This window comes from Eleutherodactylus coqui, chromosome 1 (genome assembly GCF_035609145.1).
Source record: "Eleutherodactylus coqui strain aEleCoq1 chromosome 1, aEleCoq1.hap1, whole genome shotgun sequence".
Taxonomy (NCBI): Eukaryota; Metazoa; Chordata; class Amphibia; order Anura; family Eleutherodactylidae; genus Eleutherodactylus; species Eleutherodactylus coqui.
The window spans coordinates 513,476,643-513,504,055 of record NC_089837.1 but is presented as its reverse complement, the minus strand read 5'-3'; the positions used below and the strand labels follow the sequence as shown (position 1 = coordinate 513,504,055).

Genomic DNA, 27,413 nt, shown 5'->3' with positions numbered 1-27,413 from the left:
AATAAGCGGCACATTTTATTACAGCGTTCTATGTCTGCTCTACTCGTAATGCACCATGCTGAGGGGTAGGAGTAGGCCTAGAGGACGTGGACGCGGGCGAGGACGCGGAGGCCCAAGTCAGGGTGTGGACACATGCCGAGCTCCTGATCCAGGTGTCTCGCAGCCGACTGCTGCGGGATTACGAGAGAGGCACGTTTCTGGTGTCCCCAGATTAATCTCACAATTAATGGGTCCACGCGGTAGACCTTTATTAGAAAATGAGCAGTGTGAGCAGGTCCTGTCATGGATGGCAGAAAGTGCAACCAGCAATCTATCGACCACCCAGAGTTCTACGCCGTCCACTGCTGCAACTCTGAATTCTCTGGCTGCTGCTCCTCCTTCCTCCCAGCCTCCTCACTCCATTACAATGACACATTCTGAGGAGCAGGCAGACTCCCAGGAACTGTTCTCGGGCCCCTGGCAGCAATGGTTCCTCTCCCAGCGGAGGAGTTTGTCGTGACCGATGCCCAACCTTTGGAAAGTTCCCGGGGTCCGGGGGATGAGGCTGGGGACTTCCGGCAACTGTCTCAAGCGCTTTCAGTGGGTGAGGAGGACGATGACAATAAGACACAGCTGTCTATCACTCAGGTAGTAGTAATTGCAGTAAGTCTGAGGGAGGAGTGCACAGAGGATTCGGAGGAAGAGCAGCAGGACGATGAGGTGACTGACCACACCTGGTTTGCTAAGCCTACTGAGGACAGGTCTTCAGAGGGGGAGGCAAGTGCAGCAGCAGGGCAGGTTGGAAGAGGCAGTGCGGTGGCCAGGGGTAGAGGCAGGGCCAGACCGAATAATCCACCAACTGTTTCCCAAAGCTCCCCTCACGCCATGTCACCCTGCAGAGGCCGAGGTGCTCAAAGGTCTGGCAGTTTTTCACTGAGAATGCAGACGACCGACGAACAGTGGTGTGCAACCTTTGTCGCGCCAAGATCAGCCGGGGAGCCACCACCACCACCAGCATGCGCAGACATATGATGGCCTAGCACCCCACAAGGTGGGACGAAGGCCGTTCACCACCTCCAGTTTGCACCACTGCCTCTCCCCCTGTGCCCCAACCTGCCACTGAGATCCAACCCCCCTCTCAGGACACAGGTACGACCGTCTCCCGGCCTGCACCCACACCCTCACCTCCGCTGTCCTCGGCCCCATCCACCAATGTCTCTCAGCGCAGCGTCCAGACGTCTCTAGCACACCAGTTTGAGCGCATGCGCAAGTACACCGCCACGCACCCACACGCTCAAGTGTTAAACGTGCACATAGCCAAATTGATCAGCCTGGAGATGCTGCCGTATAGGCTTGTGGAAACGGAGGCTTTCAAAAACATGATGGCGGCGGTGGTCCCGCGCTACTCGGTTCCCAGTCGCCACTACTTTTCCCGATGTGCCGTCCCAGTCCTGCACGACCACGTCTCCCGCAACATTGTACGCGCCCTCACCAATGCGGTTACTGCCAAGGTTCACTTAACAATGGACACGTGGACAAGCACAGGCGGGCAGGGCCACTATATCTCCCTGACGGCACATTGGGTGAATTTAGTGGAGGCTGGGACCGAGTCAGAGCCTGGGACCGCTCACGTCCTACCCACCCCCAGAATTGCGGGCCCCAGCTCGGTGCTGGTATCTGCGGCGGTGTATGCTTCCTCCACTAAATCACCCTCCTCCTCCTCCTCCAACGCAAGCTCTGTCTCTCAATCAAGATGTGTCAGCAGCAGCACGTCGCCAGCAGTCACTGTCGCGCGGCGTGGCAGCACAGCGGTGGGCAAGCGTCAGCAGGCCATGCTAAAACTACTCAGCTGAGGAGATAAGAGGCACACGGCCCACGAACTGCTGCAGGGTCTGACAGAGCAGACCGACTGCTGGCTTGCGCCGCTGAGCCTCCAACCGGGCGTGGGAGTGTGTGACAACGACCGTAACCTGGTGGCGGCTCTGCAGCTCGGCAGCCTCACGCACGTGCCATGCCTGGCCCATGTCTTTAATTTGTTGGTTCAGCGCTTTCTGAAAAGCTACCCACGCTTGTCAGACCTGCTCGGAAAGGTGCGCCGGGTCAGCGCACATTTCCGCAAGTCCAAGACGGACGCTGCCACCCTGCGGACCCTGCAACATCGGTTTAATCTGCCAGTGCGCCGACTGCTGTGCGACGTGCCCACACGGTGGAACTCTATGCTCCACATGTTGGCCAGACTCTATGAGCAGCGTAGAGCTATAGTGGAATACCAACTCCAACATAGGTGGCGTATTGGGAGTCAGCCTCCTCAATTCTTTACAGAAGAGTGGGCCTGGTTGGCAGACATTTGCCAGGTCCTTGGAAACTTTGAGGAGTCTACCCAGATGGTGAGCGGGGATGCTGCAATCATTAGCGTCACCATTCCTCTGCTATGCCTCTTGAGAAGTTCCCTGCAAAGTGTGAGCGGAATGAAAATTTCCATGATATTATTGTCTGATGTATATATATACATATATATATATATATATATATATATATATATATATATATATATATATATACATATATATATATATATACATATATATATATATATATATATATATATATATATATATATATATATATATATATATATATATATGCATGTTTTAATATTTGACGTATTGAACGAATATAAAATATGGAACATTTGAAGGAAACATTTGGAAGCTGCTAATCGTTCATTAATAGAACTTGAAGATCAAATCATGATATGTCAAAATGCATATTCCAGCCCTAAATTGTATGTTTATTTTATGTTTCTTGATCACATTATGAAATAGTGATATGATGGCTACAAATGGCCAAAGGGTGGATTGTGGTGCAAATATAATTGGCTATTTGTAGCCCTCCATTTTGTCCTTCATCCTCCATTTTGTATTTTCTTTTATTCTCCATTCTGCATTTTACATACAAATAGCTATGAACATTCATGTGGACTTCAAACCTGTTTGGTGTAGGAAGCTTTGATGTAACTGTGAAATGTGTATGTGACTTGTTAGTTCTTTGTATAAGATAGAGGTCTAACATATGTATATTGGTCTTACTTATACAGAACAATGCTACCTGCTTTTACTACAATTCCATTTTGTATAGGTTTGTTTGAGCTCTGTCCATATACATTGTATGGCCATGAATCTGTTGAGTCTTGTTAATCCTGTGATACCATCAGCATTGTCTAGGGAATTGAGTTGTTGATTCTGAACCTTTGATCAAAGAAACTGGCTACTTCAGATGGTGGGGGGGGGGGGGTCCAATTGAAAGCACATGGCATAGGAATGTCTTTTTTCCTTGACAAACAGAGAGGAGACACAGGATGTTTCTCTCATGAAGCTAAATTCAAGAATGAACTGAGCGTGCTCACTGAAGTTCCTCCCAGATGGATGACATCACAAGCTACCTCACAAATACCTCCCTCTGAGAACGACCAATCGGCTCGCTAAATACTGTATTACTTCATTTCCTGTGTTAAACTTATTTAAGTTTTATGCGCGCTTAATAAAGACAGAGTTTTCTTCGGGGGCACATGATGTAGACGTGTGATCTTTGAAAGGCTCTCCAGGCCTGCACATATTATCTTAATTTGGAAACGCACAGTATATCGAAATAGCGAAAATTGCGCTAACAAAAGCATAAAGGCAGACGCTTTGCGCTCGGAAACGGAGGCGGGGGAAGACAGTATGTCCCTGGATAGTCAGAGCACCCTCATGTCTATATCTCAGCACGTTGAGGAGGAGGAGGAGGGGAGGAGCATGAGGAGGAGGGGGAAAAGACAGCTTGGCCCACTGCTGAGGGTACCCATGCTGCTTGCCTGTCATTATTTCAGTGTGTATGGCCTGAGGAGGAGGAGGATCCTGAAAGTGATCTTCCTAGTGAGGACAGCCATGTGTTGCGTACAGGTACCCTGGCACACATGGCTGACTTCATGTTAGGATGCCTTTCTCGTGACCCTCGCGTTACACGCATTCTGGCCACTACGGATTACTGGGTATACACACTGCTCGACCCACGGTATAAGGAGAACCTTTCCACTCTGATACCCGAAGAGGAAAGGTGTTCGAGAGTGATGCTATACCACAGAACCCTGGCGGACAAACTGATGGTAACATTCCCATCCGACAGCGCTAGTGGCAGAAGGCGCAGTTCCGAGGGCTTGGTAGCAGGGGTGGCGCATAGATCAGGCAGCATGTACAGCGCAGGCAGGGAAACATTCTCCAAGGCCTTTGCCAGCTTTCTGGCTCCCCAGCAAGACTGTGTCACCGCTCCCCAGTCAAGGCTGAGTTGGCGGGAGTACTGTAAAAGGATGGTGAAGGAGTATGTAGCCGATCGCACGACCGTCCTCGGTGACACCTCTGCCCCCTACAACTACTGGGTGTCGAAGCTGGACACGTGGCCTGAAGTTGCGCTGTATACCCTGGAGGTGCTTGCTTGTCCTGCGGCTAGCGTCTTGTCAGAGAGGGTGTTTAGTGCGGCTGGGGGAATCATCACGAATAAGCGTACCCGCCTGTCAACCGGCAGTGCCGACAGGCTTACACTCATAAAGATGGATTTCCCCAGACTTCTCTTCTCCACCAGCGGACAGCAGCGATACCTAAACAACAGGCTGCACCCGCGGATGGAAGCATCGTTCTCTATCACCATCAAAAATGGGGACCTTTTAGCTTCATCAATCTGTGTATAATATTCATCCCCCTCCTCCTGCTCCTCCTCCTGAAACCTCACGTAATCACGCCGAACAGGCAATTTTTCTTAGGCTCACAAGGCTCAGTCATATAACTTTTGTAAAGAATATTTATACGTTTCAATGCTCATTAAAGCGTTGAAACTTGCACCTGAACCAATTTTCAGTTTAACTGGGCTGCCTACAGGCCTAGTTGCAAATTAAGCCACATTAACCAAAGTGATTAATGGGTTTCACCTGCCCTCTTGGTTGGGCATGGGCAATTTTTCTGAGGTACATTAGTACTGTTGGTACACCAATTTTTTTGGGCCCTCGCCTACAGTGTAATCCTAGTAATTTTTTGCCCACCTGCATTAAACCTGACATTACCTCAGCTGTGCTGGGCACCGCAATGATATATATTTATGTACCGCCGGTGGGTTCCAGGGAGCCACCCATGCTGTCGGTCCACACGGAGTTGTAACTGCATGTGTCCACTTCTAAAGAACCCCAGTCTGACTGGGACATGCAGTGTGGGCCGAAGCCCACCTGCATTAAACCTGACGTTAGCTTTGCTGTCCAGGGCACTGCAATAGGATATATTTGTGTACTGCCGGTGGCTTCCTGGGACCCACCCATGCTGTCGGTCCACACGGAGTTGTAACTGCATGTGTCCACTTCTAAAGAACCCCAGTCTGACTAGGGCATGCAGTGTGGTCCGAAGCCCACCTGCATTTAATCTGACGTTAGCTCTGCTGTCCAGGGCACTGCAATGGGATACATTTATGTACAGCCGGTGGGTTCCAGGGAGCCACCCATGCTGTGGGTGCACACGGAATTCCCATTGCGGAGTTGTACCTGCCTGTGACTATTTATAAAAAACCGCGGTCTGACTGGGGCATGCAGACACCTTGACAGAATGAATAGTGTATGGCACTTAGGTTCCCCATTGCTATGCCCACGTGTGCAGCTCCTGATGGCGGTGGCACAGGATTATATTTCTCATTGCTTCTGTACAGCATTGTGGGCTATCGCCCCGCCCCTTTTAAAGAGGGTCGCTGCCTAGCCGTGCCAACCCTCTGCAGTGTGTGCCTGCGGTTCCTCCTCATGGCAGACGCACTTATTAATAGACATGAGGGTGATGTGGCATGAGGGCAGCTGAAGGCTGCGCAGGGACACTTTGGTGTGCGCTGTGGACACTGGGTCTGGCGTGGGGGGGGGGTTGGGCAGCATGTAACCCAGGAGAAGTGGCAGCGGAGTGTCATGCAGGCAGTGATTGTGCTTTGTTGGAGGTAGTGTGGTGCTTTGCTAAGGTATGCATTGCTAATGAGGGCTTTTCAGAAGTAAAAATTGTTGGGAGGGGGGGCACTCTTGCCGCTATTGTGGCTTAATAGTGGGACCTGGGAACTTGAGATGCAGCCCATCATGTAGCCCCTCACCTGCCCTATCCGTTGCAGTGTCGTTCCCATCACTTTCTTGAATTGCCCAGATTTTCACAAATGGAAACCTTAGCGAGCATCGGCGATATACAAAAATGCTCAGGTCGCCCATTGACTTCAATGGGGTTCGTTATTCGAAAAGAACCCTCGAGCATTGCGAAAATTTCGTCCCGAGTAACGAGCACCTGAGAATTTTGGTGCTCGCTCATCTCTAATCAGTACAGGTTGAGACCTCAGGTGCCAGTTCAGAAGATGTTTGCAAATTAGCTGCTCTCTTGGTGGATCCGGCTCCTTTGTGTTTGTCCTGACAGCCGCTGCAGACACTCAGCTTTCCATGGTTCCTGACAAATTGTGCTTAACCCCCAGGACAGACATTGGGAAATTGAATGTACCCCTGTAATCGTTTATCCGAAGCCAGGATATACACCTCCCCCAGGGTCAAACAGTATTCCCTTAGTTTCCGATAAGAAAATGCTAATGGGGGACAAGTGGGAGACTTGGTTCAAATGGGGGCTTTGTGCAAGATACTTTTTCAAGCAAACACCCCTCTTTTCAGCTCAAAAAAGACATAAAAAGGTCACCTGGACACCTACCACAAGATCCAAGACCTAGGTGGGAGGAACAAAGTTATGGTTCTGGACTATTCCCTAGTGGTCCTCACTACTCATACATCCAGAGCTTACTCACACCAGTGCAACCCAAGCACTTATCTCTGGTCTTTCAGATCCAGCTACAATGTGCCCTTCTCATGCCTCCCAGCATCTCTTTTCAAAATTGTACTACCTTGAACCCAGCTACTCTTCTTCCAATCAAGTATCCCGGTTCAAGTGGGGGGAGGAGTAGGCATAGGTGATCTAGGTATTGCAGATCAGCTATTTTTTAATTATTTGCAGTAAGATTCTGACTTATTTGAAGTAGAACATCAGCATGATTGTCTAGCATTAATGCAACAAGAAACTGCAGGTTTTGAAACAGTTACTGAAACCCCATTTGACAATGCATATTTTGAGCTTTATGTACATGGCTCCAGGTACCAGGGTGAGGATTGACAATTCCATACCGGATATGTAGTGGTCTCACAACATGATGTCCTAAAAGTATGAGCTCTGCTTCCGCATGTCTCAGCGCAAGAAGCGGAACTGAAGGCCCTCACTGAGGCATGTAGAGTAGTAGAAGGTAAGACTGCAAACATTTAGGGTGGACACTCACTAGCGATATTCTCTTTCTTGCGCTGCGAGAGCACGAGAAAGCTCTCGCCTCGCAGCACAAGAAAGAGGCCGGTATATAACTGGCATATCGCTAGTGCTTTCAATGAGGCCAGCGGCAGCAGTGCTAGCCTCATTGAAAACATAGGGAGAATGCCGCAGACTTCTGCCACAGCTGTGACAGCTGTGGCAGGAGTTTACTTTATCCCCACAGGGACTGCGGGGATAAAGGAATACTCTGCCACAGCTGAGGAAGAAGTCCGCGGCATTCTATCCCATTGCTTTCAATGGGATCGGCACTGCTGCTGACCCCATTGAAAGCACTGCTTTGTCAAGCCCAACTGGATGATTATCGGGGAGGGGCTTGAAATATAAGCCCTTCCCTGCTAATCAGCAAAAAGTGTGTAAAAATTTTTTTTTTTAAATTTACTCACCTCTCCGGCGCTCAGATGCGAACTCCTGGTGGCTCCCCTGCACTGTTATTAAAGGGGTTGTCCCGCGAAAGCAAGTGGGGGTATACACTTCTGTATGGCCATATTAATGCACTTTGTAATATACATCGTGCATTAATTATGAGCCAAACAGAAGTTATTCACTTACCTGCTCAGTTGCTAGCGTCCTCGTCTCCATGGTGCCGTCTAATTTCAGCGTCTAATCTCCCGATTAGACGCGCTTGCGCAGTCCGGTCTTCTCCCTTCTGAATGGGCCACTCGTGCCGGACAGCTGCTCCTCGTAGCTCCGCCCCGTCACGTGTGCCGATTCCAGTCAATCAGGAGGCTGGAATCGGCAATGGAACGCACAGAGCCCACGGTGCACCATGGGAGACGACCTGCGGTCCACCGTGGGTGAAGATCCCGGCGGCCATCTTAGCAAGGTATGTAAGAAGTCGCCGCAGCGCGGGGATTCGGGTAAGTACTATCCAGTTTTTTTTTTACCCCTGCATCGGGTTTGTCTCGCGCCGAACGGGGGGGCTATTGAAAAAAAAAAAAACCCGTTTCGGCGCGGGACAACCCCTTTAAGCTCTTTCAGCAGTCGGGGATTTAAAAATCAGAAATGTTACAGGGGTCTGCGTATACTGCTGCTAGAGAAATGTTACTTGAGTCTGCCTATACTTCTACTACAGAAATGGTACTGGGGTCTGCCTATACTGCTGCTACAAAAATGGTACTGGGGTCGGTCTATACTTCTGCTACATAAATGTTACAGGGGTCTGCCTATACTGCTACTAAACAAATGTTACTGGCGTCTGCCTATACTGTTACTACAGAAATGTTATTGGGGTCTGTCTATCCTGTTACTACTGAAATGTTAGTGGGGTCTCCATAGACTTCTGCAACATAACTGTTACTGGGGTCAGCTTTTACCTTTGCTACAGGAATATTACAGGGGTCAGTGCATACTATGGGTGCACTAAGTTTTCCCATCACGGTGTTCTACCTATCTGGCCCCCCAAAAAACACTGACTGACTAGGGCATGGAGTGAGGGCCGAAGCCAACATGTATTTTCTCTCACGTTACCACAGCTATCCGGGGCACTGCATTGCAACAAACAAGAGGAGCGATACAGCGCTAATCAGATGTTCACAGCTCAGCTAGCATCGGAGTACGCTCTATGCCCGCGATTGCTGAGGGTTTGTGCAGAGGCCTATGTCCTGGCTGCAGTGAAAGTCTGCCATGTTTGGGCATTCTGATTTCTTTATGTGTACTGTCTTTAAGTTCCTTGGGCCCACCCATGCTGTGGGTGCACACAGACTTCCCATAGAGATGTTTTACCTGTCTGTCCTCAAAAGACTGACAGACTCAGGTAGGGTGCAGAGTGCAGATGGTTTACCCCTTGCATTGTCGACGAGGTACCGAGACCCAAATAGAATAAGTAGTGCTATGTCACTTGCAGCACCTTGGGCCACACAAGGTGTTTGCTGGGACCGAGCCTGGCCAAGGGCCCGCTCACATCCTTTCAGCACAGGCTACAGCAGGGCCTGGTCATGGTTTCTTGGCCTTGTGAGGCCACCTCCTCCTCCTGCTTGGGGTCAGGGGGTCAGCATTGCGCATTATGTATTTTCTCTCGTGTTACCACAGTTATCTGAGAAACTCGTTTGGGCCACAGGAGAGGAGCATAACTGCATTAATGGGACCTTCACAGGTGTACTAGCATCGTAGTCCGCTTCCTGCCTACGATTGCTGAAGCTGTTGGCCGAGGCCTATGTCCTGGAGGAACTGCAAGGGCACCAGGTTGGGCCTGTGGAACTTTTTCCTGGCTAATCCAGTCTTTAGAGCGGTGAAAGAAAACGGAAGTGATTTAATGAGACCTTCACAGGTGTACTAGCATTGAAGTCCGCTTCCTGCCTACGATTGCTAAAGCTGTTGGCTGAGGCCTACGTCCTGGAGGAACTGCAACGGCGCCAGGTTGGGCCTGTGTAACTTTTTCCTGGCTAATGTAGTCTTTGGATCGGTGAAAGAAAACGTAACGGATTTACTAAAACCTTCACAGGTGTACTAGCATTGAAGTCCCCTTCCTGTCTACGATTGCTGAAGCTGTTGGCTGAGGCCTATGTCCCGGGGGAACTGCAATGGCGCCAAGCTGGGCCTGTGGAACTTTTTCCTGGCTAATCCAGTCTTTAGAGCGGTGAAAGAAAATGTAAGTGATTTAATGAGACCTTCACAGGTGTACTAGCATTGAAGTCCGCTTTATGCCTACAATTGCTGAAGCTGTGGCCCGAGGCCTATGTCGTCGTTGCAGTGTAAGTCTGCCAGGTTTGGCCACTCTGATTTCTTTATTGTTCATGTCTTGAGTTGTGTTGGACCCACCTATGCTGTTGGTGCACACAGATTTCCCATTGCGGTGTTTGGCCGGTCTGGCACAAAGACACTGACTGACTTAGGTAGGGGGCAGAGTGCAGATAGCTTTCCCCTTGCCGTGTCGATTTCGCTATATGACACCTAGACAGAATGAATACTGTGTGGGCACATGAATTCCCCATAGCTATGTAACTCATGCCCACGTTTGCAGCTCCGGACGGAGGTTGGCACTTTATTGGAATGAAGATCGAACATCAATTTCTCATTGATTCTCAACTGCATTGTGGGCTATCAGCCCACCCCTATTAAAGAGGTTCGCTACCTGGCCCTGCCAACCCTCTGCAGTGTGTGCCTCCGTTTCCTCCTCATCGAAGATGCACTTATAAATAGACATGAGGGTGGTGTGGCTATGAAGTGAGCGTGTGGCATGAAGGCAGCTGAAGGCTGCGCAGGGATACTTGTGTGTGCTGCGGACGCAGGGTCGTGCGGGGGGAGTTGGGCAGCATGTAACCCAGGAGAAGAGGCAGCGGTGTATCCCACAGGCAGTGCTTGTGCTTGGTTGGAGGTAGTGTGGTGCTTAGCTAAGGTGTGCCTTGCTAATGAGGGTTTGTCTGAAGTGAAAATTGTTAGGGGGGGGGGCTCACTCTTGCCGCTATTGTGGCTTAACAGCGGAACCAGGGAGCCTGAGATGCCCCTCACCTGCGCTATCTGTTTCTGTGTCGTTTCCATCACTTTCTTGGAATTTCCAGATTTTCACAAATGAAAACCTTAGTGGAGCACCAGTCATATGCAAAAATGCTCGAGTCGCCCATTGACTTCAATGGGGTTCGTTACTCGAAACGAACTCTCAAGCATCACGGAAAGTTCGACTCGAGCAACGAGCACCCGAGCATTTTGGTGCTCGCTCATCTCTAATTACAAACACTGACCTAAATATTTGCATGGCTGCTACTGTACTAATTCACACAAACCACCATAAGGCTTTATTCCTGTGAGCACATATACGATGCATTTTCACACCGAGCATTAGTACAGACACATGTGAAGCATTGGTTCTGGAACTATGGTTTGGCCAATATATGCTGGCAGGTCCTATAGACTTCTATGGGAGCAGGGAAAGAGAAGGGAGGGCAAGGGGAAGCAGCCCCACACTGCGAAAAGCTTACAGGTGCCTCTATAGGCACTGGAAGGCATTCCAAGGATTTGGGCAGAACGAGGGTTTTCTGGGGCGCGGTGTATTTTTTTGCTAAAACGGATGAGAAAACGCTGGCCGTGTTCACGGAAAAACACCCATTCAGGCATGAAAATGTAAAAGCTCTGTTGCCATATAGCCTCTCGTGGGAAAGAGCTCTAAGTGTGAGCTTGTGAATTATTTGCAAAATAGTCAGCAGAACTGTTATAATTATTGCCATCATTATCATGAGATAAAATTATGAAATCATCCCAGTGATTCACCACGTGCTCCAATATCTCCTCATGCACCTCTCTGGCCATAACTTGAGTATTGTACAAAGTATAGCATAAACAGACAAGCACCATCACCAATAACAGGTACAGCAGTACAAGGCACCATAGTGCCGTTTATGTTTAAACGTTATCAACTATTGTACATGACATTTACGAAAGCTGTCTAAAAGAAAATCTGTCTTTGTTGCCCGCAGTAAGCAATCACAGCACAGCTTTCACTTTAACTAACAATCACTAAGTAAGCAATCACTAACACAGCTTCCTATCTGAAAATGCTGACTTAGGCTGACTGTCCATGGGCAGGTTTTCATTGCATTCCTCGCGCTGATAATCCGGCCACTGGGAACGCAGGGAAAGCTCTCCATTGCGTTGCTATGAAGAGTGCTTCCCCTCTGTCCATGAGCGGATAATCATTGCAATTCTTCGCCCACAGGCGGTAATTCGCAGCAAGCTGCAAATTTACTGCAATTCTCCACGCTCAGCCTATCTGTTAGATAGGCTGACGGCGGAGATGCTCCTGCCAGGTCCTGCTCCTGGGCGGCGGTATCCCACGGCGAATTTCCGCCGCAGGATACCGCAACGCCCGTGGACAGGCAGCCTAACTCCCCCTCCTCACCCCCTCCTACCGTGTTTCTAAAATTTTACTCAATATGGCGCCTCCATCCAGGAATGCAACCAAGATAGGGACGTCAGCTCCTGGAGGAGGAGACCCATATAAGATAATATCCAATCACTACAGATTTGTACTTCATGACGTATTAACCATGCACACTGTCTATAAAACCCAATGTAGCTTGATTAAATATAAAGAAGTTTCATTTAGCTGAACAGCAGGTTTCAGTGTGATTCTTCCGTGCATCCACATGCCTCAGGCCTTGAACCTTCTAATCAGATATTTATCATTAGGTATATTAGTACAAATCTATAACAGCGGCGTCTCCATTGAAATCAATAGTCTGCCAGGACACCTGAAATGTTTTTCAGGGAAGGGCTTTACATATAAGCCCTTCCCTGAAAAACAAAAATGTTAGTGTAAAAACAAAACAAAATAAAATCAAAAAAGCCATCAATGGCTTTTCAGGGAACTGCTTCATAAGCCCTTCCCTGAAAAGCCATGTAAAATAGATTTTAAAAAATAGCAAAATAAATACTCACCTCCCTTTGGCTGCCGGGGCTCAGCCGCGACTTCTGCCGCTGTCCCCGGCTCTGTAGTTCGAAGTCGCGGCTGACCCCGGCAGCCGAAGGGAGGTGAGTATTTATTTGTTACACTATTTTAAATGGCTGCCAGGGCTCAGCGGCGACTTCTGCCGCTGTCCCCGACTCTGTAGAGCTCAGCTATCAGCCAATCTGAAGCACTCAGCCAATCCCCGGCTGCTGATAGCTGAGATATACAGAGCCGGGGACAGCCAGGAGAAGACTCGGCTGAGCCCGACAGCAGAAGGGAGGTGCGTATGTATTTTTTTAAACACTTTTCTTTGTTTTTCAGGAAAGGGCTTATATTTATAGGCCTTCCCTGAAAAACATTTCAGGGGTGCCGGCAACAGGATCCTCCACCGCCGCTGTTATATGTGACAGCTGCGGTAGGGAATCCTTTATTCCCCGGAGGGATTTAGAATTCCTCTGGTGCATCTGTCACAGATGTGGAGGTGCAGCAGGGAACTCTTTTCCCTTGCAGGGATGCAGGAAACATCTGCCGCATGCAGCAAATGTGTTCTGCATGCCAGCGGGACATGGTGGCGTTGGAGAGGTACGTTTTTTTTAACTTTTTTTTTACACTAAAATCTTTCTTTTTCAGGGAGGGGCTTATATGTAAAGCCCTTCCCTGAAAAAGAATACAGGGGTGCCAGACTGCAGCCGTGGCTCCATTGAAAACGTGGGGATATTTTTATCGAAAACCCCATAGTACTCGTCTCGAGTAACGAGTATCTCGAGTAGGCTAATGCTCGAACAAGCTTCAAGCTTGGACGAGCATGCTCGCTCATCTCTAGTAAGCACCTCAGAGAGGAATATTAACCCTTGAGTTCACTCAGCTTATACTGCATAATTAAACAGCTTTAATTTTTTCAGAACTTTCCTGTCAAGTTTTAAACTATATCAACTTTTGAGAGGATTATTAACCCTTCAGTTCATCCAGCTCATACTGCACAATTAAACAAAAGACATTCTGAGAGCACAGCTCTAATTTTTTCATAACGTTCTTGTCAAGTTCTAAGATATAACAATTTTGCAGGACCCTCCTGTAGAGGTGCTAATTCCACCACAATTTTTCTAATTTTTACTGCCCTTGGGCAGTGAACTAATCCTAAACATGGCGGACTGAAGGAGGACTATGTGGAGGATGGCGACTTGTCGCCTAAGGCAGAACTAGCATTTTCACTCACGAGGATCTATTTCAAGAACCTAGCGCTTACTCCATCTGCTTACATTTAATAAGGGTCAGAGATAGTGAAGGGGAATAGAGAACGCCAGCAGTGACCCCCCTGACACCCCGAGGAGACAAATGACCCTAACAGTTATGCAGAAATTTCTAAAAAAAAAAAAAAGCATGCAGTCGCCAGGCTCTATGCCAAGACCACAATCAATGCAATGCACAGCAGAACAAGCTCCTCAGGACTCGGAGATGGAGAGCGAGGTTGAGAAGGTACAGGCTCTTAATATGGAAGAATCTATCTCAAAATGGCTGCTAGATACAAAATGGAGCATTATAATATGTAAATAAGCTTGTGCGTAGTAAAACAATTCAAGCAGAAATAACTTTAGAGCTGGATGTACGGTATAGTGTCTAATGATTTGTTTTTTCTCCCAAGAAAACCAATTCTAGGTGCCTGGTACAATTGTTATCAAAAGAAACTCCCACACGCCATGAAGTTTGGAAGAAGAACTGACTGTGTTAACGAGACATTACGACTGTCTAGAATCACAAGGGAGGACAGAATAATGCTGGGAAAAACATATCTTTTTTAAACAATCTCTTTTATTTATTTCTCGGTGAAAAAAATCCACATTACAAGTTTTAATACAAACATAGGTGATTATGCAAAAGAAACTGATCATAGTAGGCTACGCAGATCTTCAGTTATAGTAGGATTATAAGGTCACGAAGTAGATTAGTTCTGTGTGAGGAAGGCTGTATAATGGGTATGAGTGCTAATAAATGCGTAGCAAAGATAGCTAACAGTTTGTAGGTATGGCGTAAGTGAAAGAGTTATTGAGTATAACTAGGAAAGGGGGTAACATAGGATACAAGAAAAAAAAAAGAAACTGCGAGATGTCGTGTTTTCATGTTAAGAGATGCTTCGGTGTGCCTAAATGAGCTCTGGTAGGGGTCAAGTTTTTGAGTGGGAGGTCAGGTCTATTGGGGTGTTGCGGAATAGTGGATCCAGGGCTTCCATACTACTAGGAAACTCTCTCTGCTTGCAGTCTCCCAGGCTACCAGTTCCTCCAATCTATAAATCTGCGAAACTTTGTCCCTCCAGAGGTCTAAGTTGGGGGTTGATTTTTCTCTCCAATGGAGGGGAATGATCAATTTGGCTGCTGTTAGGAGTATAGTCGGCAGGTGCTTCTTGGCTGGTGTGAATTGTGGAGTAGGTTTCCACAAGAGGACCTCTTCTGGGGTAAAGGTCTATGATGATTTGCATATTTTGTTTATCTGATCGGTAATTTTCTCCCAGAAGGGTTTTATAGCAGGGCATTGCCACCAGATGTGCAGTAGAGAGCCTCTGTCGGCTTCGTATCTCCAGCAGTAATTATTTGGGGAAAGTTTTGCTTAAATTGGTAGTCGGGCGTTTTATACCATCTAGTGATGATTTTGTACATGCGAGTTGCTAAGGACTTTCTGGGTCTCCTTCTTGTTTAGGGAAATTTTTAGCTCGATTTCCCATTCTCTGATGAACAAGGGTTTTTCTGGGGCTTGGTTGAGTAGCAAGCTCTTATACAGGAAGGTCATGTTTTTCTTTGGGAGAGGCGTAAAGGATAGATAGACCTCGAACCAGAGGGGGTCTCTCATGCTGTTACAGAAGATTGTTCGGAATCTCATCTCTAGCGAGCACCAAAATGCTCGGGTGCTCGTTACTCGGGACGAAATTATCGCGATGCTCGAGGGTTCGTTTCGAATAACGAACCCTATTGAAGTCAATGGGCGACCCGACCATTTTTGTATATCGCCGATGCTCGCTAAGGTTTCCATTTGTGAAAATCTGGGCAATTCAAGAAAGTGATGGGAACGACACAGCAACGGATAGGGCGGGCGAGGGGCTACAAGTTGAGCTGCATACCAAGTTACCAGGTCCCAACATTAAGCCACAATAGCGGCAAGAGTGGCCCCCCACTCCCAACAATTTTTACTTCTGAAAAGCCCTCATTAGCAATGCATACCTTAGCTAAGCACCACACTACCTCCAACAAAGCACAATCACTGCCTGCATGACACTCCGCTGCCACTTCTCCTGGGTTACATGCTGCCCAACCCCCCCCCCCCCCCGCGCGCGCGCGCGACCCAGTGTCCACAGCGCACACCAAACTGTCCCTGCGCAACCCTCATGCCACACCACCCTCATGTATAAGTGTGTCTGCCATGAGGAGCAACCGAAGGCACACACTGCAGAGGGTTGGCACGGCTAGGCAGCGACCCTCTTTAAAAGGGGCGGGGCGATAGCCCACAATGCTGTACAGAAGCAATGAGAAATCCAATCCTGTGCCACCTCCATCAGGAGCTGCACACGTGGGCATAGCTATGGGGAACCTATGTGCCACACACTATTCATTCTGTCAAGGTGTCTGCATGCCCCAGTCAGACCGCAGTTTTTTATAAATAGTCACAGGCAGGTACAACTCCGCAATGGGAATTCCGTGTGCACCCACAGCATGGGTGGCTCCCTGGAACCCACCGGCTGGACATAAATGTATCCCATTGCAGTGCCCTGGACAGCAGAGCTAACGTCAGATTAAATGCAGGTGGGCTGCGGGCCAAACTGCATGCCCCAACCTGACCGGGGTTTTTAATTCATGGACACAGGCAGGTACAACTCCCTATTGTGAAGTCCCTGTGGACCGACAGCATGGGTGGGTGCCAGGAAGCCACCGGCGGTACATAAATATATCCCACTGCAGTGCCCAGCACAGCTGAGGTAATGTCATGTTTAATGCAGGTGGGCTTCGGCCCACACTGCATGCCCCAGTCAGACTGGGGTTCTTTAGAAGTGGACACATGCAGTTACAACTCCGTGTGGACCGACAGCTTGGGTGGCTCCCTGGAACCCACCGGCGGTACATAAATATATCCCATTGCATTGCCCATCACAGCTGAGGTAATGTCATGTTTAATGCAGGTGGCCTTCGGCCCACACTGCATGCCCCAGTCAGACAAGGGTTTTTAATACATAGACACAGGCAGGTACAACTCCCTAATGTAAAGTCCGTGTGGACCGATAGCATGGGTGGCTCCCTGGAACCCACTGGCGGTACAAAAATATATCCCATTGCAGTGCCCTGGACAGCAGGGCTAACGTCGGATTAAATACAGGTGGGCTTTGGCCCAAACTGCATGCCCCAGTCAGGCTCGAGTTTTTTATAAGTATACACAGGCACGTACATCTCCCTAATGGGAAGTCCATGTGGACCGACAGCATGGGTGGGTGCCAGGAAGCCACTGGTGGTACATAAATATATCCCATTGCAGTGCCCTGGACAGCAGAGCTAACGTCAGATTAAATGCAGGTGGGCTTCGGGCCACACTGCATGCCCCAACCTGACCTGGGTTTTTAATTCATAGACACAGGCAGGTACAACTCCCTATTGTGAAGTCCCTGTGGACCGACAGCATAGGAGGGTGCCAGGAAGCCTCCGGCGGTACATAAATATATCCCATTGCAGTGCCAATCACAGCTGAGGTAATGTCATGTTTAATGCAGGTGGGCTTCAGCCCACACTGCATGCCCCAGTCAGACTGGGGTTCTTTAGAAGTGGACACATGCAGTTACAACTCCGTGTGGACCGACAGCTTGGGTGGCTCCCTGGAACCCAACGGTGATACATAAATATATCCCATTGCATTGCCCATCACAGCTGAGCTAACGTCAGATAAAATACAGGTGGGCTTTGGCCCACACTGCATGCCCCAGTCAGGCTCGAGTTTTTTATAAGTATACACAGGCACGTACATCTCCCTAATGGAAAGTCCATGTGGACCTACAGCATGGGTGGGTGCCAGGAAGCCACCAGCGGTACATAAATATATCCCATTGCAGTGCCCAGCACAGCTGATGTAACGTCAGCTTTAATGCAGGTGGGCCAAAAAGTAATTGGATTACACTGTAGGCGAGGGCCCCAAAAAATTGGTGTACCAACAGTACTAATGTACGTCAGAAAAACTGACCATGCCCAACCAAGAGGGCAGGTGAAACCCATTAATCGCTTTGGTTAATGTGGCTTAAAGGGGTTGTCCCGCGCCGAAACGTTTTTGTTTTTTTTTAACCCCCCCCCCCCCCCCCCCGTTCGGCGCGAGACAACCCCGATGCAGGGGTTAAAAAAACAACCCGCACAGCGCTTACCTGAATCCCGGCGGTCCGGCGTCTTCATACTTACCTGCTGAAGATGGCCGCCGGGATCCTCTGTCTCCGTGGACCGCAGGGCTTCTGTGCGGTCCATTGCCGATTCCAGCCTCCTAATTGGCTGGAATCGGCACGTGACGGGGCGGAGCTACACGGAGCCGGCATTCTACACGAGCGGCCCCATAGAAGACTGCAGAAGACCCGGACTGCGGAAGCGCGGCTAATTTGGCCATCGGAGGGCGAAAATTAGTCGGCTCCATGGGAACGAGGACGCCAGCAACGGAGCAGGTAAGTATACAACTTTTGATAACTTCTGTTTGGCTCATAATTAATGCACAATGTACATTACAAAGTGCATTATTATGGCCATTACAGAAGTGTATAGACCCACTTGCTGCCGCGGGACAACCCCTTTAATTTGTAAGCAGGCCTGTAGGCAGCCCAGTTAAAATAAAAACTGGTTCAGGTGCAAGTTTCAACGCTTTAATGAGCATTGAAACATATAAAAATTGTTTACAAAAATTATATGACTGAGCCTTGTGGGCCTAAGAAAAATTGCCCGTTCGGCGTGATTACGTGAGGTTTCAGGAGGAGGAGCAGGAAGAGGAGGATGAATATTATACACAGATTGATGAAGCTAAAAGGTGACAGAAAAATCTAACATGGATGTGACAGTTTAAAACCTGTGTAAACAACACCTTATACTGTGTGCAGATGAGAAACCAAGACAACAGGTGGTTATAGGTACTCACCGGGCCGAGACATTTCCGAGTTTTGTCATATTTTGGTACACAAAATGCATTGTACACAGAGGTCCCAGGAATGCAGCACCTGCTGTTACATTGGTGACTGTGAAAACATGGATTTCCATTGTTCTAAATGTAAAACAGACAAAATAGACGTTAGATTATTACATGCTTGTCAACTCTTCCATAATGTCCATGAGCCTCCCAGACAAAGGGGAGGACTCCCAGATACACGACAGGGTTGGCAAATCTGCCATATGTCACCAAAGCCTCTGGAAAGATGTCAAGATAACTATTTGTGGCCCTTGTGGCAGATGTATGGCAGGCAGTCAGGGACATGCAGACTTCCTGATTATCTCGCTTCTGGGTTCCCAATCAGAATTTAAAAAATAATAATAATCTTTATTTTTTTTTTGAGCAAGTTATCCCAAAAAATCTCAGGCAGACATTTTTTATGTACAAATTGTTTAGCAGCTTTTTCAGCCAATAAACATGCAGGGAAGGCATTGGCACATCCTGCTATGACGTGCCAACCCTATGCATGTCTATAGCAGTGATTGGCTGGCCGGATCAGGTGACCAAGGATCATAAAAACCCAGGTCACCTGATGCTCGCCTCACATGGAGGCTGGATTAGCTGAGGGACAGAGTTGCTGTGAATGAGGTAGAGCGTTAGTGTAGGTTAGAAGGAGCGTTTATGCAAGGATCCATCTTCAAAGAACCCAACAGTCCTTTTTAGGACTACAAATGCACTTTTGTGCATCATCAGTTTGGCTGCCTGGGACCAGTAGTGCACACAAAGCATTCACGGCTGTATACTGCATACTGTTACCAGTTCTATACAGTATACTACTACTGGTGTACACAGACTTTATAGGAACTAACAAAACTCCTCTCATTTTTAATTCTTTAATTTGTTTTTGGCTGAAAGCATTTGCATAATAGTCCCCAGTGTGTGTCCTGTCGATCCGCACTATATAACAACACTGTAGACATTTTACACTGTCTATTTTTAGCTTAAAGCATACGTAAAATACCCTTTGTGTGTGTCCTGTAAATCCGTACTATATAACAAGACTGCACGCAGTTTACTGTGTCTATTTTTGGCTTAAAGCATATGCAAAATATCTCACAGTTTGCGTAGCATTTTGACGCAGTGCGTTATACAACATAATCAATACTAGGGGTAAGGGTCAAGGATGAGGACAAGGACGTAGGCGTCCGAATGAGGATGTGGGCAGAGGTTGAGGTTCTGGGCGGGGTGAAACAGTGCCTGCTGCTGAGGGAGGAGAAGAACGCTGCGTATCCATGCTCCTTAGCTTCATCTCACAGTTTGAAGGTCTGCATGGTACACCATTATTAAAACCACAAAAGTGTTATCAGGGGATCACATAGATAGCGGATAACACGTCCAGTAATTAATCCACCATCCAGTCTTCCATGCAGTCCACTCACGCCAGTCAAGGGACTGGACCTGTGAATCCTCAAGCTGCTCCTCCTCCCTCCCAGCCTGCTCACTCCAGGAAAAGGAGAAATTCAGTACAGGAATACTCACAGGAACTGTTCTCAGGTCCCTTCCCTGAGTGACAAACAAAGGTTCATGAGCCACCTGAGGAGTTTTTCATGACCGATGGCCAAAATTTGGACCTTTCACAGTCTCAGGGTGATGAGGGTGGGGACTTCCAAGTAGTGTCTCAAGAGGTATTTGTTGTTGATGATGATGATGATGATGATGATGATGATGAGGCACAGTTGTTTGTCAGTGAGGTTGTTGTTAGGGCAGTAAGTCTGAGGGAGAAGCAGACTTAGGATTCAGAGGAAGAGCTGGAGTATGATGAGGTGACTGAACCGACCTGGGTTGGTAAGCTTACTGAAGACAGCGCTTCAGAGGAGGAGGCAGGTGCACCACCAGAACAGGTCGGAAGAGGCAGTGAGGTGGCCAGAGGGAGAAGCAGAGCCAGAGCAAGTAATTCACTAACTGCCCCCGACAGCACCTCCTCGCGGCAAGCTCCTGTGCAGAGAGCTAGGTGTTCGAAGGTCTGGAGGTTTTTTAATGAGCGCGCGGACGACGGACGAACAGTGGTGTGCAACCTGTGCCGAACCAAGATCAGCAGGGGAGCCCCCACTACAAGCCTGACCACCACAAGCATGCGCAGGCATATGATAGCTAAGCACCCGACAAGGTGGTACGAAGGCCATTCACCACCTGCGGGTCACACTACTGCCTCTTCCCCTGTGTCACATGCTCGCACTGAGATGCTATCCCCCTTCCCGCCCTGCACCCACACTCTCACCTCCACGGTCCTCCACTGTCTCCACCAATGTGTCCCAGTACAGCATTCAGCTGTCCATAACACAAACATTAGAGCGCAAATGCAAATATGCAGCCAGCCACCCGCATGGACAATTGCTAAACGTTCATGTCTCCAAACTGCTGAGCCTGAAGATGCTGCCATATAGGCTGGTAGAAACTGAAGCTTTCCGTAACGTCATGGCGGTGGCCGTCCCTCACTACTCGGTCCCCGGTCGCTATTATTTTTCCTGTTGTGCAGTTCCCGTCCTACACCAGCACGTGTCACGGAATATCAACAGTGCCCTCATGAACACGGTTACTGGGAACGTCCACTCAACCACCGACACGTGGACAAGTGCTGGCGGGCAGGGACACTACATCTCCCTGGTGGCACATTGGGTTAACCTGGTGGAGACTGGGACTGAGTCTGACCCTGGCTCCGCTCACATTTCAGAAAGTCCACCACAAATGCTGCCACTCTCAGGACACTGCAAGACTGCTTTCAGCTGCCAGTTCAACGGCTGTTGTGCGACATGCCCATACGCTGGAATTCAACTTGCACGTGTTGGACAGGGTTTATGAGCAGCGTAGAGCCTTTGTTGAATACCAGCTGCAACATGCCCATCGGAGTGGTAGTCAGCCTCTGCACTTCTTCACAGGGAAATGGGCATGGATGTCTGACATCTGTCATGTGTTAGGAAACTTTGAGAAGTCAACACAAATGGTAAGCGGCAATGCTGCCATTATCAGCGTAACCATCCCGCTGATTTGCCTGCTGAGCATTAAGGCCGATGCTTTGTGGATAGAACAGGGGATGGGGGATGACAATATGTCTCTTGATAGCCAGACCACCCTCAGGTCTGTTTCTCTGCATGTATTGGAGGAGGATGAGGAGGAGGGGGAAGAGACTGCTGCCCACACTGCAGAGGGTACCCATGCTACTTCCTTCACATCTGTTCAGCGTGTATGGGCTTTAGAGGAGGAGGAGACGAAGAGTCATCCTCTTAGTGAGGACAGCGATGTGTTGCGTACTGGCACTCTGGCACACATGGCTGACTTCATGTTAAACTGCCTTTCCCCTGACCCTCGCGTTAGATGCATTCTTGGTAATATGGATTACTGGGTGTTCACCCTTCTCAACCCACGGTATAAGTAGAACCTTTCCACTCTCATTTCCAAAGAGGAAAGGGGAACGAGAGTGATGCAATACCACAAGGCCCTGGTGGAAAAGCTGATACTAAACTTCCCATCTGACAATGCTAGCGGTAGAGGCCATAGTTCAGTGGGCCAACTAGCAGGGGATACGAGGGGAACAGGAAGCATGTCCAGCGCAGGCAGGGGAACACTCTCCAAGGCCTTTGCCAGTTTTATGGCACCACAACCAGACTGTGCCACCACTCACCACTCTAGGCTGAGTAGGAGGGAACAGTATAAAAAAATGGTGAGGGAGTACATAGCCGACCGTAACAACCACCTCTGTGATCCCTCTGCTTCAAACAATTACTGGGTGTCAAAGCTGGACACGTGGCATGAACTTGCGCTGTATGCCTTGGAGGTGCTGAACTGCCCTGCCACTAGCATGTTATCAGAGAGGGTGTTTAGTGCTGTTGGAACGATTATCATGGATAAGCGTACCCACCTGTCAAGTCACAGCTCCGACAGGCTTACACTTATTAAGATGAATAAAGCCTGGATTTCCCCAGACTTCTCTTCTCCACCGGTGGAAAGCAGCTTAACATAAAGTATCTTTAAGCTGGAATTGGAGAACCATGCACCCTCTATCACCCCCAAAAAGGGTAGAAGTAGCTTGGTCTATCCTTCTCTGATCTTCCTCCTCCTCCTAAACCAGCATGTCAGCACGCTGAACAGCCAATTCTTCAGAGGCCCAAAAGGCCCAGTAAAAACTATTTTTTTTGGAGGGTTGCCTCCAGGCTCTGTCAAAACAATTTTTTCTGAGGGCCACCTCCAGGTTCTCACCTCTAATTTTCAAAAGGTTGGTTCACCCCTAGAGTTCAGCAAACGTGCTGGTTCCAGCTTTATATGCTCACAGAGTCCATAAATGTATCCCAGTGCAGTGTCCAGCTATCTGACACCGAGACAGAATGAATTGTCCTGGTTTGGCCACTCTAATTTCTTCATAGTACTTGCTCTCTTTCCCTGGGGTGCTGGTTAAAAAGCTCATTGGGGAGAGTCAGGGGTGGGGGCAGGTAGCTTGCCTGTCGGTGGACTGACACCTAAATCCCATTAAGCAAGTACGAGCTCTATGTTAAAAAAATATTTCAGGGGTGCAACTGCACTCTGGGTAAACAAATCTTTCAGGGGTACACCTATACTCTTGGTAAACAAATGTTTCAGGGGTTCGCCTATACTCTTGGTAAACAAATCTTTCAGGGGTTCAACTACACTCTTAATAAACAAATCTTTCAAGGGTTCACCTATACTCTTGGTAAACAAATCTTTCAGGGGTTCACCTGCACTCTGGGTAAAAAAAACCCTTATGTTTTAGAATGGGTTGTTGAGTTGTGGAGATGTGTAGAAGTACTGGCATCTGAGTCCCCTTATGCCCACATTTGTGGCTCATGAAATTTTGTGACGGAGGTGGCAGGGGATTGAAATTATGATCCTATGTTAATTTATTAGCAATTCTCATCAGCATAGTAGGCTATCGCTCACAATTTCAAAGAGGGTCGCTGCCAGACCCTGCCAACCATCTGCAATGTGCATCTCCTGTTCCTCCTTATCCAATACGCATTTATAAATAGACTAGCTGATATACCCAGCTTCACCCGAGTTAATTTGGTACTGGTGTTTATCTGGTGTTCACACAGAAAAGCTTATGAAGTCGTGGTTACTTTAGAGATACTGAGAAAAAAAAATATGTTCACCATTTTGCATAGTTCTCTGCGTTACCCAGGAAATACCACGGGGAGGTAACCATGCGATGTTTCCTTTATATAAAATGACATCAGGAAGTGAGAGAATTAGATTACATACGTAAAATTTGGACACTAATTCTTTTGCGCTTAGAATTGAATAATCGAGTTGGGACCCATTAGCTTTTGCTATTTATGACATATTCAATGCTGGTGCCAAATTTCACGTTTCTATGACACCGGAAAGTGAGAAAATTACATTCTGCGCGTAAAATTTGGACACTAATTCTTTTGCGCATAGAATTGAATAATCGAGTTGGGACCCATTAGCTTTTCCTATTTATGACATAATCAATGCTCGTGCCAAATTTCCCATTTCTATGACACCGGAAAGTGAAAAAATTACATTCCGCACGTAAAATTTTGACACCAATTCTTTTGCCCTAGAATTGAATAATCGAGTTGGGACCCATTAGCTTTTCCTATTTATGACATAATCAATGCTCGTGCCAAATTTCACGTTTCTATGGCACCGGAAAGTGAAACAATTACATTCCGTACGTAAAATTTTGACGCCAATTCTTTTGCGCTAGAATTGAATAATCGAGTTGGGACCTATGAACTTCTCCTATTTATGACATAATCAATGCTCGTGCAAAATTTCGCGTTTCTATGACACCGGAAAAGTGAAAGAATTACATTCCGTACGTAAAATTTGGATGCTAATTCTTTTGCGCATAGAATTGAATAATGGAGTTGGGACCCATTAGCTTTTCCTATTTATCACATAATAGAGATAATCTATGCTTGCGTCAAATTTCATGTTTCTACGATATTGGGAAGTTGGAGAACTTTTGGCGAGTCAGTGAGTCAGTCAGTGAGTCAGTGAGGGCTTTCGTCTTTATATATAAATAGACATGAGGGTGGTGTGGCTATCAAGCGATCGTGTGGCATAATGACAGCTAGATGCTGCGCTAGGAAAAATTTCAGTACGCTGTGGACTAGTGAGTAGGTGAAGGGGTGCGCCTTACCCCGTCTGGGATGGGCACAGCTGGGTGCTGCGCTGGGAAAAATTTCAGTACGCTGTGAACTCCTGAGTAGGTGAAGGGGTGCGCCTTACTCCGTCTGGGATGGGGACAGCTGGACGCTGTGCTGGGAAAAATTTCAGTACACTGTGGATGCAGATTCGTGCCTGCGTTCTGGGGGTTTGGACAGCTATGCCAGCATGTAACACAGGAGAAGAGGCAGTGGTGTCACCTGCAGGCGGTGATTGGCCTTCGTTCCACCTATTCTGGTGCTTAGCTAAGATGTGCCAGCTCATGTACCTTGCTGATTATGGTCTGGCCCAACTAAATTGTTAGGGGGGTGACTACCAGGCTCTTGCCCACAATTTGGCTTAATAGTGCAACCTGGGAGCCTTAGATGCACCCATGCATGCTGCCCCTGCTGTTCCCTATCCATTTCTGTGGTGTTTCCATCACTTTCTGATGTTTTCAGGTGAATCACACACCCTCCTCTATGCAGAGCATGGGTCACCTTGAAAAATGCTCGAGTCTCCCATTGACTTCAATAGGGTTCATTACTCAAAACGAGCTCTCGAGCATTACAAAAAGCTTGGCTTGAGTAACGAGCAACCAAATATTTTGGTGCTCGCTCATCTCTAATAAAGATTATAAGTAGAGATGACCAAGCATGCTCGTTTAAGGCTGCTGCTCAAGCGAGTAGCAGTCTTATCAAGTAACTGTGTACTCGCCGAAGCAGCATGCGTGGGGACGGTGAGGGGGAGCGTGAGGGAGCAGGGGGAGAGAGAGATCTTTCTCTTCCCCCGCTGACCCCCCCCCCCCCCCCCCACACACACACACACCCGTATGCTGTTCGGGTGAGTACACAGTAACACGATAAGACTGCTACTCGCTCGACATGCAGCCTTAAACGAGCGTGCTCGCTCATCTCTAATTATAAGTCAAACATGTCTGTAGTACAGATACTGATATAGTCTCCTTATCAGTATTTACTGTGAGCTATAAAATGATAATTACAGTCATAATAACCTGTTTTAGTGTCACGAATAGAGATGAGCGAGCACCAAAATGCTCGGGTGCTCGTTACTCGAGTCGAACTTTCAATGATGCTCGAGAGTTCGTTTCGAGTAACGAACCCCATTGAAGTCAATGGGTGACTCGAGCATTTTTGTATATCGCCGATGCTCCGCTAAGGTTTTCATTTGTGAAAATCTGCAAAACACAAGAAAGTGATGGAAACGACACAGAAACGAATAGGGCAGGCGAGGAGCTACATTTTGGGCTGCATCTCAAGTTCCCAGGTCCCACTATTAAGCCACAATAGCGGCAAGAGTGAGACCCCCCCCCCACTGTCAGCGTAAAGATCGTTCTCCTCTGCCACAGCTGTAACAGCTGTGGCAGAGAAGAACGATGTTAGCCCATTGAATTCAATGGAGCCGGCAATACAGCGGGCTCTATTGAAAGCAATGGGTTGCCGGCGAGCGTACGCGGGATGAATTGTCGGGAAGGGCTTAAATATATAAGCCCTTCCCAACAATTCATCCAGAAATGTGTAAAAATAAAAAATATATATATACTTACCTGGTCCTGGCAGAACGATGTTAGCCCATTGAATTCAATGGAGTCGGCAATACAGCCGACTCCATTGAAAGCAATGGGCTGCCGGCGATCGCGGAATGAATTGTCGGGAAGGGGTTAAATATATAAGCCCTTCCCTGCAATTCATCCAGAAATGTGTAAAAATAAAAAAAATATATACTTACCTGGTCCCGGCAGATGGAGTTCAGCGCGGCAGGCTGCAGTTCTCCTGAACTGCTCTAAACAGCTGTGAGTAGTATTCAGCAGCCGGGGATTTAAAATCCCCGCCTGCTGAATGAGATGCCTCTGATTGGTCACAGCCTGACCAATCAGAGGCATCCCTCACTCACACCCCTCCCAACAACTTTTACTTCTGAAAAGCCCTCATTAGCAATGCATACCCTAGCTACGCACCACACTACCTCCAACAAAGCACAATCACTGCCTGCATGACACTCCGCTGCCACTTCTCCTGGGTTACATGCTGCCCAACCCCCCCCCCCCAATGACCCAGTGTCCACAGCACACACCAAACTGTCTCTGCCCAGCCTTCAGCTGCCCTCATGCCACGCCACCCTCATGTCTATTTATAAGTGCATCTGCCATGAGGAGGAACCGCAGGCACACACTGCAAAGGGTTGGCACGGCTAGGCAGCGACCCTCTTTAAAAGGGGCGGGGCGATAGCCCACAATGCTGTACAGAAGCAATGAGAAATACAATCCTGTGCCACTGCCATCAGGAGCTGCACACGTGGGCATAGCA

General features: G+C 48.2%; 1 protein-coding gene across 3 annotated transcripts in view; it reads right to left on the bottom strand.

Annotated features, from left to right (window-relative positions):
- The window catches only part of LOC136588448 (leucine-rich colipase-like protein 1), an 83,996-nt gene that overhangs the window by 41,265 nt on the left and 15,318 nt on the right, over positions 1 to 27,413 (bottom strand). For all 3 annotated transcript variants that reach the window (XM_066587663.1, XM_066587680.1, XM_066587672.1), the window contains one exon: positions 18,892 to 19,014. In XM_066587663.1, the coding sequence (XP_066443760.1) occupies positions 18,892 to 19,014 (123 nt within the window). The remainder of the gene's footprint in view (positions 1 to 18,891; positions 19,015 to 27,413) is intronic.